General features: G+C 29.4%; 1 protein-coding gene and 1 long non-coding RNA gene across 2 annotated transcripts; one reads left to right on the plus strand and one right to left on the minus strand.

Annotated features, from left to right (window-relative positions):
• Positions 1–1,658: 1,658 nt before the first annotated feature.
• LOC135121894 (26S proteasome non-ATPase regulatory subunit 3-like) lies at positions 1,659–5,584 on the minus strand. The gene is made up of 13 exons (XM_064046172.1): positions 5,483–5,584; positions 5,280–5,428; positions 4,983–5,219; positions 4,799–4,900; positions 4,598–4,718; positions 3,971–4,161; positions 3,073–3,176; positions 2,854–2,968; positions 2,700–2,793; positions 2,460–2,589; positions 2,001–2,063; positions 1,853–1,945; positions 1,659–1,793 (listed from the first exon to the last, which is right to left on the minus strand). Exons 2-13 carry the CDS (start codon positions 5,425–5,427, stop codon positions 1,659–1,661), a joined length of 1,533 nt encoding a protein of 510 aa, XP_063902242.1. The 5' UTR covers position 5,428; positions 5,483–5,584.
• A 3,060-nt stretch (positions 5,585–8,644) lies between these two features.
• Positions 8,645–9,757, plus strand: LOC135121890 (uncharacterized). Its single transcript, XR_010279150.1, has 4 exons — positions 8,645–9,207; positions 9,256–9,398; positions 9,523–9,621; positions 9,686–9,757. It is a non-coding gene; the product is annotated as an uncharacterized LOC135121890 (long non-coding RNA).
• The last annotated feature ends 2,508 nt before the right edge of the window (positions 9,758–12,265 follow it).

Here is a 12,265-nt window from a genome sequence, read left to right on the forward strand (position 1 = left end):
CTCAGCGCCTAAATTATTATCTCGACGCGCTTTCTGGGTCTCGTCAACGAAATCTCATATTAGTGCAGCAAGGAAAGATGCTTCTTATAACGTAGCAACGCCATGCATTGCTGACACCGTTAACTTTCAACGACATAAAAATTCCGTGGAGTTCTCAAGTGTAATACCTGGTGGCCATTATTAATTCTTTGCCGTTGCATTTTGCACATGTGAATTACGTGGCGGCAAAGGCCCAGCCAGCGACCCAGATTCTACGCAGCAAAATAAAGCTTCAGATGCACAATAAACGAAGGCATTTGCCAAGTCATGACGTATGCATCTGCCTGGCCTACGGATTGAGTTGCCGTCCACAATCTTAGGAAGTGATACCGTCGCCCTCTACCGACGGATAGCTAAACACGCTTATTACCTTTTAGCGGAAGAATCACAAGTTGTGGGACGGCGCACTCCACATGTCGTTTAAAAGTTATGTTTGGAGGTATAAAGCGAACGTGAAGGACACAGTCGAAGATAATAACTTTCTTTATACTTGTGGATGACTGAAAATACGTTTGGGAGCTCATGTATTTAAAGTTGTTAAATCTATCGAACACCAGAAAACACCATTTATAAATAAATAAATAAATATATGAAGGTTATTCGCTTTGTAGTCTCTCGGTAATGTAAACGAAGCAAATTATATCTCTAACCGTTAACCATTTTAGGCGCTATATGGTAAGAAATACTACGCTAGTCACCAACATAATTAGCATAGTTAAGAAGACCAAAAGCTTGTAGACGAATATTGTTAACGTTCGATCTTTTTAAGTAGTCTTTTACTCGAAATTTGTTAACTTCGTAATCATTGTTTTTCGCATTAATCAATTTAGCTTTCAACTCTTCTGCACTTTCTAGTTCAAAAAAAATTATTGGTGTGGTTTATTATATATTAATATTATATAAAACTATCTTTGTTATAGTGAGTTTATATTTTCGTATATTTCAAATATCTGGTTTATGAAACAGTTAGCGCATCATATACTTTTGGTATATTTTTTAATACAAGGTTTTTTTTTTTAAAAAGTTCATTTCACGAGAATTTACTAATAATCTTTTAAATTTCTTTATTATGGAATAATATTTTAGAAAATATTTTTAGTTATTTTTTAAAAAAAAATATAATACTCACTTTAGATTTAAGTTAAACTTGAAAAAAAATATTTTTTTGTATTTTTTCATAATATATTATTTATTCTTTAAATCTTTTTTTTTTAATATTACACCGTTTATTTTTAATTTTTAAAATATAATATTTATGAATTTTTTCATAAAATGTTTTTTACAACTTTCAAGTAATAAGTGCGTTTGCCCTTATTGTAGACCACTCGGTCTGTTATAATATATTTATAACTTTTACACGGTTCTTTACTTTTTCTGTAAGAAAAAAAACACTACAAGACGATTTTTTTTAAATTAATTTTAAATGACGAGGCCCAAATTAATTATTTTCAAAAGATACAAAGGTTGGAACAAGGCATGCAAACTGAATTTAAATTAATAATTGGAAAAAAAAATTCTAAGGGGTAAAGTCATGGTTATTTATACTTTCACTATTTTTAAAAAGTGCTCAAGTTTATGTTTATAAGCTTTATTAAATCTATAAAAGGACTTGCTTTTCATTAATATTCGTCCTCCTCCTCATCTTCCTCTGCCGCAATTTCCTGAGCCAACTCCTTTTCTTGAAGCTCTCGAATACGTCTTTCTTCAGAAGACTCCAAATCGCTACGGAAATCGCTATCAGGGAATCGCATAGACTTTTTTAAAAAAAATCCATTAAACTTCGGCGAGGCTATAGCCAAATACAAAAAAATACTTTCACACTGTCATTGTGTAACTTCATGCAATAAGAAATTCGTTTATGAAGTTCGTCTTGAGGAACTGCCGTATTGTAAGTTGCGCAGTTTTCCTTTGTTAAGTATAAATAAGAACATTTTTTATAAGAAAAAAAATAATAAATGCACTTTGGTTTGTACATAGCCTTCTATGTGATTAATAGTAGCATCAATGACTCCATCCCGAATGGCCTAACGAGTATAAGTTTTTTTTTAGAAAAACAACTTTTTTGGTTTATAACGTTGTTAGAATTTATACTAGAAATTAAATTATTTTTAATATAAAACAAACTTTTTCTTACTAAAGTTTAAAAATAGTAAAAGACAAATTATGTAATAGAAACAAAATTTGGTTATACGCCAAAGTTGACCGCACTGAAAAAACGCGCCAAATTAAGTTAGAGTCAACTTTCTTAAAACTCAGAGTAAAAAGGCGCTAAAACTCCCCAACAATTTTTTTTTTTTTACCAATAACTTCAATAACATTAATATTAAAATAAATTAAACTTGTATAAGCAGTATCACTATAACCTGGATAAAAAAAATGAGCTGTTTTCTTAAAGTTATAAATAAGTATATAAGGCTCACTTTTGCAACAATGTACTCCGTGGTCTCTGGAGAGTCGAGATTTAATTTAAAGCAGATGTCCCTTAAAGAAATTCGCGAATAAGAAGTGCAGATTAACTTGACGCCGGTTTTTATAACGTTGTGGCGGCATCTATTCACATTTAAATATAAAAATTGAAATGAGTAAAATCTTAACAGTAAATATCGCAGAAAAAACGTTCTTATATAAGTTTAAAGCAATACTAACACAACCACTACAACCTCATAACCAAATTGTATAAATTTGAGGCTATAAATTTTACGGCGTATTGATCAACTACTTTATTAAAAGAAATCAAGTCACCCTGACGAACGGCTAAAAAAAGTTAGTATATTTTTAGTATAATATTACATTAATAATTAAAAAATGATAAACCGTAGGTAATAGCCAAGTAAGGAATCAAGGCTTTGCCCATTGTGGCGCGTTGGAAAAAAAGGCGATCTGGGATAAGCCCGAGTAAGAGGTGAACAACAACAAGCCACTTTTGTACCTTTTAATAATAATAATAATAATTACTTTAAAATCTTAAAAAATTAGAAAAAATTAAAAAGGTAAAAAAATATAATAAACTTTATAAACAAAATAAAAAAAAACTTCTTGCTGAAAGCCGAGGGCAGAATTCTGAGGGGCCTTTCGTAAAGATTCTTCTAGATGCTCTTTAGCTTCGCTGTATTGTAGACGAACAGCTTTCGTGCGCCCTACGAGGTGCAAGGAACGATAATAAATATTATAATTATTATTAGTAATAAAATTTTAACAAATAGTGAAAGTTACGTAGAAAACTTTTAATAAAAATATATTAAAATAAAATTATAACTTAAGCTTTTCAGTATTAAAATTTCTATATAAATTTAAAATAAAAAACGAAAATATATAAAAATGTAAGCAAATTTACTAAGGATATATAAATTTTCTTAAAAATATAAATAAAGTCGAGTAATTTTCAAAGTTATATGAAGTCCCATTGAAATTTTAATTAAAAGAACATAAAGTAAAAGCCGACTTTTTAAAAATTTTATAAAGAGAAAAACTATAATATTATTCAAATTAATATTAAAAAAAAGGGTTAATCAAAAAATTACAAAACTAATAAAACTTACTTTTTAGACGACAAAAAGTCAAAATTTTAAAAATTATAGAATTTTAAATAAAAATATTTAACTAAAAGTTTAAATAATTTGTGCATATATAAAAAAATTAAATTAATAAATTTTATTATAAGTTCAAAAGCAAAAAAATAATTTCAAAATAATGGTTTATATGTCATAGAAAACTTATTTAATAAAAAATAACATTTACACATTTCTAACTAATAATTAAAAAAATAGTATAAATTAAAAGCGAGACCATATAATTAAAAAACTAAAACCAAATTTAAAAAAATTTCAATCAAACGTAAATTTATTTTTAAAAATTTTATTTATTAAAAATATCCAGCAGATAATTTGTGCAATAAATTTTATTATACAAATTTGAAAATTTTGGTGATAACCCAAATAATAGTGATAACGCGCCCACTCGTTGTTTGATGCAACTTCAGGAAAACTGCAACGTGATATGAACTTCTCCGCAGCGTCGTACAATTTATAAAGAATGAAGTTGCGAATTAAAAGATTTGTTAAGGTAGATTGACTTTCAAAATTATGCCGAAGTGTGGCTGTCCGTAGAGCAAGCATCAGTGGCCTTCCAAAAATATTAAATTAAATATTAGAATATATATTTATATTAAATAAAGTAAAAAAATCTAAACATGTTTTAATCCTTTTAAAATATTCAAGTATTATTTTCATTAATCACGTAATTACAATCAATACAAAATTAAATTTAAAGTATCTAAAAGAGAAAAAAAGTAATAGTTAACAACATACATATTGTTATATAAACTAATAAATTAGCGTTACAATAATATTTTATATATAGACATTAAATATTTATTAGTTTTAGAATCCCTTACTGATCTAATAAGTGATAAGTTTTATATAATTAATAAAAAAAATTATTTAAAAATTTTTTCTAGTAAAATATTACTTCTTAAAACTATAAGGCTAATTTTTTAAAATATAAAATTCGCAAATATTATTAATAAAAGAACACGAATTAAAAAATAAATCGAGCCAACTTTCTAATTTCATTGGCACGATCGGCAGTTTCATACACGAGTGCATAATAAAAATAAACTCGAGCATAAAGAATGTCAAGAGTTCGCCTTTTGTGAGCCTGAAATCTTTCAACTAAATTATCTATAAGTATAGTTGTTATAGTTGTTAATATATAACCTAATGTATTTTTTAAAGGAAAAAGTTAAGCTGCACAAATGAACCAGCACAACTAATGGCATCCGTAGAACGATTTTGCCGAATAAGCCATAATAAAACAAGTAATTGCAAGTAAACATCCACTTCCGGAACATATGAAATGTTCTCTACGACAAAAAACGTTAAATATATAAAACTTAAAAACCTTAAATAAAAAAGGCATGGCAAAGGTAACTTATAACTATGCACCTTTATGTTCTTCTTTATTAACTTCAGAGGTATTATCAATATCCATTTTGTCTTTTTTTAAAAGTAAAGACTCATCGAAGCTATTTAGAAAAGATAATAAAAAAGGTTTGTCTGGGCTAAGATCTGTTATAAGCTGTGAAATGCAGACGAAGAGGATTTCTGCAGTCAGTTTCTTTTTCAACGTTGATAAATTCCTAACTACCCTAGAAAAAAATCGATTTTCTTTTGTAGATACGCCTAAAAATTAAATAAGATAATCGAAACGGAAGTAAAACATGACAATAAGAGGAAAAAAACCTTTCTCTAGAAGAAGGACATTTCGTTTTATAAGGTCAATAACTTTTTTACAACTTTCCTCTTTACCTTCACGAGTTAACTTATCCAAACTTACATCGGTGACCAAGGTTTCTTGTTGAAAATTCACTTCCATATTTTCAAGAGGCATCCTTTAAGTCAGTAAAGAAAAAAGCAAACACGTTGCAAAAAAAATAATAATTTACTTTTCTAAAAAACGTAACAACCACCTTTGTTTTACTATATAATTAGGCCTTTTATCCCCTCTTTAATACGTACTCTCCTTAATACTGCCACACGATAGTAAAGGTATATGTAAAACCACGCAGGGGGGCTGCTAACAGAGAACCAGCGGCACTATATACCATCACTCATTCAAAAAAAATTATAGCGTTTTTCCTCCACGCCCCCTCTCGTTTTTTTTAAAGCTGCATGATTTATTAATAGTTGCTTAAAGATGAAGAGGTATTTAAATAGCTAGCGCAATCTTTACTATTTGTACATAAAAAAATTGCTAATAGTGAATTTAGAAAATGCCTGACTATGGAAATATATACATTTTTTTATTTTATATTTTTAATAACCATTGGATATATAAGCTTTTTTATAGAAGCTCTAAAAAAATTATTTTTAAGATATTTTAGTCAACAATTTTTTAGGTGCACGGTTACTATAATGACATTAATAAATGAATAACTTTGATATTAAGGTCGGTAACAACCTAAGGCTATACATTTTTTTGAAAAAATATCTACTAGCATAAAAAGCGACCTTACTCCTGCGAATTTCCATTAAGGGGGTGTGCTCAACTCCTATTAGAGTTACCCAATAAAATGTTTTTAACTAAACTTTTGTAGTAAATTTGCCGGTGATAAGAGAAAGCTTCTTCTAATTGCTACATTTATTTTAAGCATATAATAATTTTTTTTAATGAATGGAATTTTTTAGTTATATTATTTTATATATATTCTTTAATTAAAGACTGTTTAAAACATTAGTTTTGCAATTCTTTTGAGGTTTTTTTACAAGTTAAAGCTAATAAAAACTCGCGTTGGACGTAAAACCAAGTCATCATATGAGTTAGTAAGCATTGAGATGAGCCGTAGAGATCCCTTTTTACCACTGCACTTCTTGTAGCTCAATATGAAGTATAGTGTTGAGATTATTACTTGCAATACCTTGTATACTCCAAGCACTAATTGCTATTTTGCCACCAGCAATCATGTAACAGGGTTCTCGTGACATCTAGTTTATGGTGAAGTTCACGCCCCTGTAAGCTTTCTGAGTGTTATGTTTTAATTCTCTCAATAAAAACTTTTTAACTCAATATTTTTTGAACCTGCTTAACTAATATATCATGTGTCTTAATTACTGTTAACTAAAGAAGCTTTACATTTTTTGTAACAGGTAAAAAGTATAGAACTAAATTTTTAATTACCTTATTAAATTACAATGGCTTTAGCGCACAAATGTTTTTAATAAATACTGAAAATACATTTAGAAAATACTGTGGGCTATAACAAAAGTAAAAGCTCTAAAAGTATAAGCATCTAAGAGAAATACACCTGCTCAGTTTACACTGTTAGGGTATTTAAATCTTTTTGTGCTGGTATTTAACCTTCCCAAACTGACGTAAAGACACAAGCAAATAGTGCAGGCAAAAATGAACGGGATTCACTCTTTTTTTTATTTTTATTACCTGACATACTACAGCCAGGCCCTATATGAAAGAAGGCCTAATAAATGTTTAATCTGATTTAAACGGACCCGAATGCCCAATAGAAGGAGCTTGGACTATCATCACTGTTCCGAAGGATTGAAAAAGCGGAAGATAGCCGGCCCGAACCCAAGCCATTTTAGTCTAGTGTGATAGAAAACCGCTAAAAACCACTATCGGTAGAGGCAGCCTCAGGCCCACCTGAAGACACCGGCCAGCACCACTGCCAGTCAGGCCTCCCCGACTAAGCTCCTCAATCAGAAGGCACGAGCCCCTTCCGACTCACTTTATTTTAAAAAACAATCATTCTTAGAAGCATCTAAATTATGAACATAAATATTGCCTAATTTTGTTGGTGCGCGTCAGTAATTAGGAACTGGGATCTTGTTCCTAGCACTCTCCTGGTACTCCATAATTTATAAACATTTAACAAAGTGCTTGACTCTAAATATTATAAATTCTTTTTTCTTTCCGTAAGCATCTTTGTAAACAAGTCCGCTACCATCTCGTGGCTGCAATAGTATTATAGACAAGACAATGTGCCCTTCAGTTGAATCCTTTTTCGGTAGTGGGATTGACATATATAGAGAGTCTTCCGTCTGCACATCTCCATGCAAAACTAATTACGGTTTATTTTTATTACATTTTTATAACTCATGTGCTAGCGAAAAGGCTAACGTGTTATTTAACCGTTTATAAGAAAGTTATGTTTATGATTTTTTTGTGTTATTTTATTAAAGTTCTTGAGCGACATTTATTTTTGTTATTCAAAGGTTTCCTAAACCCAGCTCCTTAGTTAGGTCTTGACGCCAACTGACTACGTATGCAGGTTGCCTGTGCAATGTATTCGGCTTCTGCCGAGAATAAAGTTGAACCTATGTCTCTTTGATTCTCATAATATAAGGTAGTTATCAATTAATATTGTTTATATAAAGTTTTTTAATCTGTTAAAAATATTTAGTAAAAAAAACTAGTTATTAAGTATTTACTTAATTGTTCTCTAGACTACTAAGTTATTAATTCTACTATTACGCCCTCTAAACGTTTAGTTTTTTTTCTAGCCCTCTAGGCAAAAACTATAACCTTTATGATATAGCTGCGTCCTCTAGCAACGTAAAACTGAAACACTGACGAGGTAAATACCAAAGAAGAAAGAAGAAAGGACAGAAAGAAAAAATGGACGAGCCATCATGTGGTTTTATTTTTTTATCGTTTTGACATACTACAATCGATACACCCTGCTATAACTCATACTGCTTAATTTATATACCCTCATTACGGAGAGGGTTGCGGAGGGTAGCCTAATTTACAACAGAAAACCTCTCGGGTCACCTCTCATAACATAAAGACATTGATGTCTTAGCGAGTTAAGGTCTAACATTCCCCTTCCCCGTAGGAGTATAGTTCAAGGCGTTAGTTATTAAATTGTTGGGGTGTTCTTCATATTGTTTAAAACATTTTATAGCCGTCCATTTAAGGTAAAGCAAAAGAGGTTCATTACACATTCATAATGTAATTGGGACTTTCGCCCAAACTAAAGTGCGCCTGTAAACATTTTAAGGAGACATTATTTTTAAGAACTTGAAGTGTGTTTATTTGCAAAGTCGAGCAGTAAGGCCATGAGACAGATGCGTAACTAATAATAGCCTGATAATTGCTTTATATATAAGATGTTTATTTTCAAGATTCAAAAGACTGCTTTTGCATATTAGAGGTTATAAAGCAGAAGTTATGTTCTTAACTTATTTAACAAGATAACTATTATGAAGCTTCCAGTTAAGTCTGGAGTCAATAATAACGCCGAGGTACATTACTTTATGCATCAAGGAAGAGATGTCGCGGTAGAGTTACAGCTTTAATTTTCCCCTTTTTTCTTTTTCTTGAGATGATCATCGCATGAAATTTGGTAGGGTTTATCGTAATTTTCTACTTTGCAAACCTTTTTCAAGTGTATAAGGAAAGCCTGCACACATTTAATAGCTAATGCAGTTGATTTCCAAATACTATATGTGGCAACGGCGTCAGAGTATAAAACTAGAAAAACTTTGTTGGCAGGAGAGGGATGTGGCATCAAGCATATAGGGAGAATAAGAAAGTGATGAAAGAGAGCGCAGAAGGACTGCAGCTTGATGCCCCTGGGGACGGACAAGACTTCCCCTTATTCGTATTGACAAATGATTTACCACAAAGAAATTAATACAGCACGAGTATAAGGTATTCTGGCAATTTGTATGAAATTAACTTATATGTCCTTTATGCCAGACTCTATCAAAAGCTTTTTCAATATTGTTCTCTACGATCCTTAAAATTTGCTGTGTTGTGGAGTCTATCCCAAGCAAGAGCCTTCATTTTCTAATTGCTGGATAATGAAGAGTGGAGCGCTTCTGAGGCCTCTTTCTATCAAGGTAAATATAAGTCGAGTTTTTCAATTGGAATAACCTTTGTAATCCTTAATTTTTTTGGTTCACATTGAATATTACTGTTTTTTTCCTTGGGCTCTCAATCTGAAATTTTTCATTACCCCAAAAGGTAATGACTTCAGTTGCGTGCGATTAATACATTATAAGGGTACACCAATCCGACGCAAGCATTTTCTTTTTAGTAACGTGCTTTCAAACTACTTTTTGGGTTTGCATTTTTACAAATGTTAAGATTTAAGTTACCATTAACTACACTATATAATAAATGATAGATTTGAGCAACCCTAGCTCGCCCAATGCGCAAGTATTGAATTAAGGCACGCCTTAGCCTGTATTAAGTTCGCAAATTTTTCTTTGAAAAAGATATATTTCTGAAAGTTTATTAATGAAAAAACTATTCTATAACTATTAAATAAAATAATAAATTAAATAAACATGTGTCTTTTTACATTACCATTCATAATTTGTTATTACATGGGTATTAAAAATACATGCTCCTCTCAACTCTAAAATCACTTAAGATCAACTAAACTTAATCGATTAATATAATGTTTTAAAGAGATATTGGATGTTAGAGTTCGTGCTGATCTGGTTTTTATAGTATAACCAAAAATTCTAAAAAGTTTTAGTATTTTATATTTTTATATGAACATTTTAAAAGAACAGTCGTTAAAAAGCAGCCCTTAGCAAACTTTCTACTGACTAAAGTAGTACTCTCATGCTTACCGCTTCGTAATTTATGGCAGCGTTTTGCTAGCGTTTTGCAAGATAATAACTCAATGCTTGTAATATGTAAAAATTAAACTTGATTACTTAATTTATTACAATAATCATTAAGTTTTTCTTTTTATTAAAACAACATTTATAGAAATTGATGTATAGAATAAGATAGGTGTAGAGCATTGAAAAAAGTTAGTAGTGGGCTAAAAAGATAAATCTAAAAGCACAAAACAGTAAGTAATCATTGGTTGCTTGTCTAAAGGTTAAACGGATATATACTGCGAATGAGAACAGAGAAATATTAAATGAAACCTGTTCACCTTCTGTTTTAAAAAAAGTCTCGAACTCTGGTCTTCTCAATATTTATGGTTTATCTATTTCGTACCTCTTTGCTTTTTGTAATAGTACATTTATTGCATGCCACATATTACTAAAATTCATTTTAACAAGGCGTCTGTATTGGAATATTAGTATTCCAGTTGTCTCATTCTCATTTTTATAATGATTTATAATTTATATATAAGGGCGGTAAAACTATTTTTTAATATGTTAATCAAATGACTTAACTTTGCAGTACACCATGAAATTATCAATTCTTTGGTAGGCAATTTGTTTTTGCATGTTCTTAAAAGCTATACTTTCAATGAGTAACTTATGGTTCCTGTGTAAAGCGGCTTAATAAAATTAATTTTTTCTCCCTTACAATATATATAACATTAGGATTCAAGGTTTAACAATAAGATTAAGCTTAAATAGTTATAAATATTTTTCTAATTATCAACAATTAAGCCTGCAAATGGGCAAAGGCAATAGTTATATCATCTGGCGTATACCGATTTATGATAAAGTAAAACTATTTTCCTTTATTAAAAAAAGTTAGCCTTTTTTATTTATATTTCGTTATTTATTAAAAATTGAATTTGTCATAAATATATATCGATCATAAGGTACACAAAACCTTAAGAGTTTAAACAAAAGTTCAACTAAACATATTTAATAAAACTATTAAAAAAAATTCATAAAAAAAGGTAAGTTACAAAATTTTTCAAAGCTCTAAATGTGTAAACTAATTCTACTACTTTATTTTTTAATAAAAAGTAAGAAATGTGACTCTTTGCTTTAAAATACTCGAAGTATATCCCAGTTCTAACACACTACCTCTTCTTTGAATGTGTTGTGCTTACCCTCACTCGTGGTACCAGAGTTTAACTTTAGTGGTCAATAAAAGATATAAAATAAAAAGCTTTATTGAAGGTGAAACTTAAGTTCACAACCTCACCCTGAGGATATTATAGTTGGGGCGTAGTCGCGGTAAAAAAGTATTAATTCGAGCTGAAGCCACCATAACGCTTATATTATGACCATAAAATATTTTTAAAAAAATTATATAATATTTAAAGCTAACTTTGAATTTATGTTAGTAAAGCCATAAAAACATTTTATCGTTAACTTTTAAAGTGATTTTTTACTTTGCATTAATCATCTTTAGCAGAAGTTAAACAATTTTTAAGCACAATAAACAGTAGTTGTTAATACTTGTAAGGAATATAACCACGATTAAAAGTATGGTATTGTTACTATAAATTAGGTTGACCCTTAGATAATGGAATTTATATGAGTAAACATTTATTCCAAATTTTGTTATAGAAATTTATTTACTCCAATCCATCATTATTTTATAACCAGGTCTTATTAATCTGTGTTTCTCAGATTTATTAATAAAACAAAAAAGTTTAGTTACTTTTTTTTGAACACCTAAATATAAAAATAACTCTACTTATTATTTTTTAAATAAATTTTAGCTTTTCGAATACATATATGTTATTTTGCTATATCCACAATCACATAGATAAAAGTATTTACGTAAATATTTTTTGATCGATACAAAGCAAATTTTAGTGGGGATTCAATTATAATAATAAGTCATATTATGATAAATAAATTAACGTATTTTCAAAAAGTGATAATAGAGAAATTTAAATTTTATTTAAAAGTATCCACCGGTAGCTGTTTCTATTTTAAGGTACTTTGAAATTCTGCGCCTAAGCAAATATTTAGACAAATTTTGAATTTATATTTTATATAAGTTTTTTAAAGAATTAAAATATAAAAAAAAACTTTTTCAGAAAGTT

This window comes from Zophobas morio, unplaced genomic scaffold (genome assembly GCF_036711695.1).
Source record: "Zophobas morio isolate AGI-343-1 ecotype UQ-CSIRO unplaced genomic scaffold, CSIRO_AGI_Zmor_V1 ptg000786l, whole genome shotgun sequence".
NCBI classification, from domain to species: Eukaryota; Metazoa; Arthropoda; class Insecta; order Coleoptera; family Tenebrionidae; genus Zophobas; species Zophobas morio.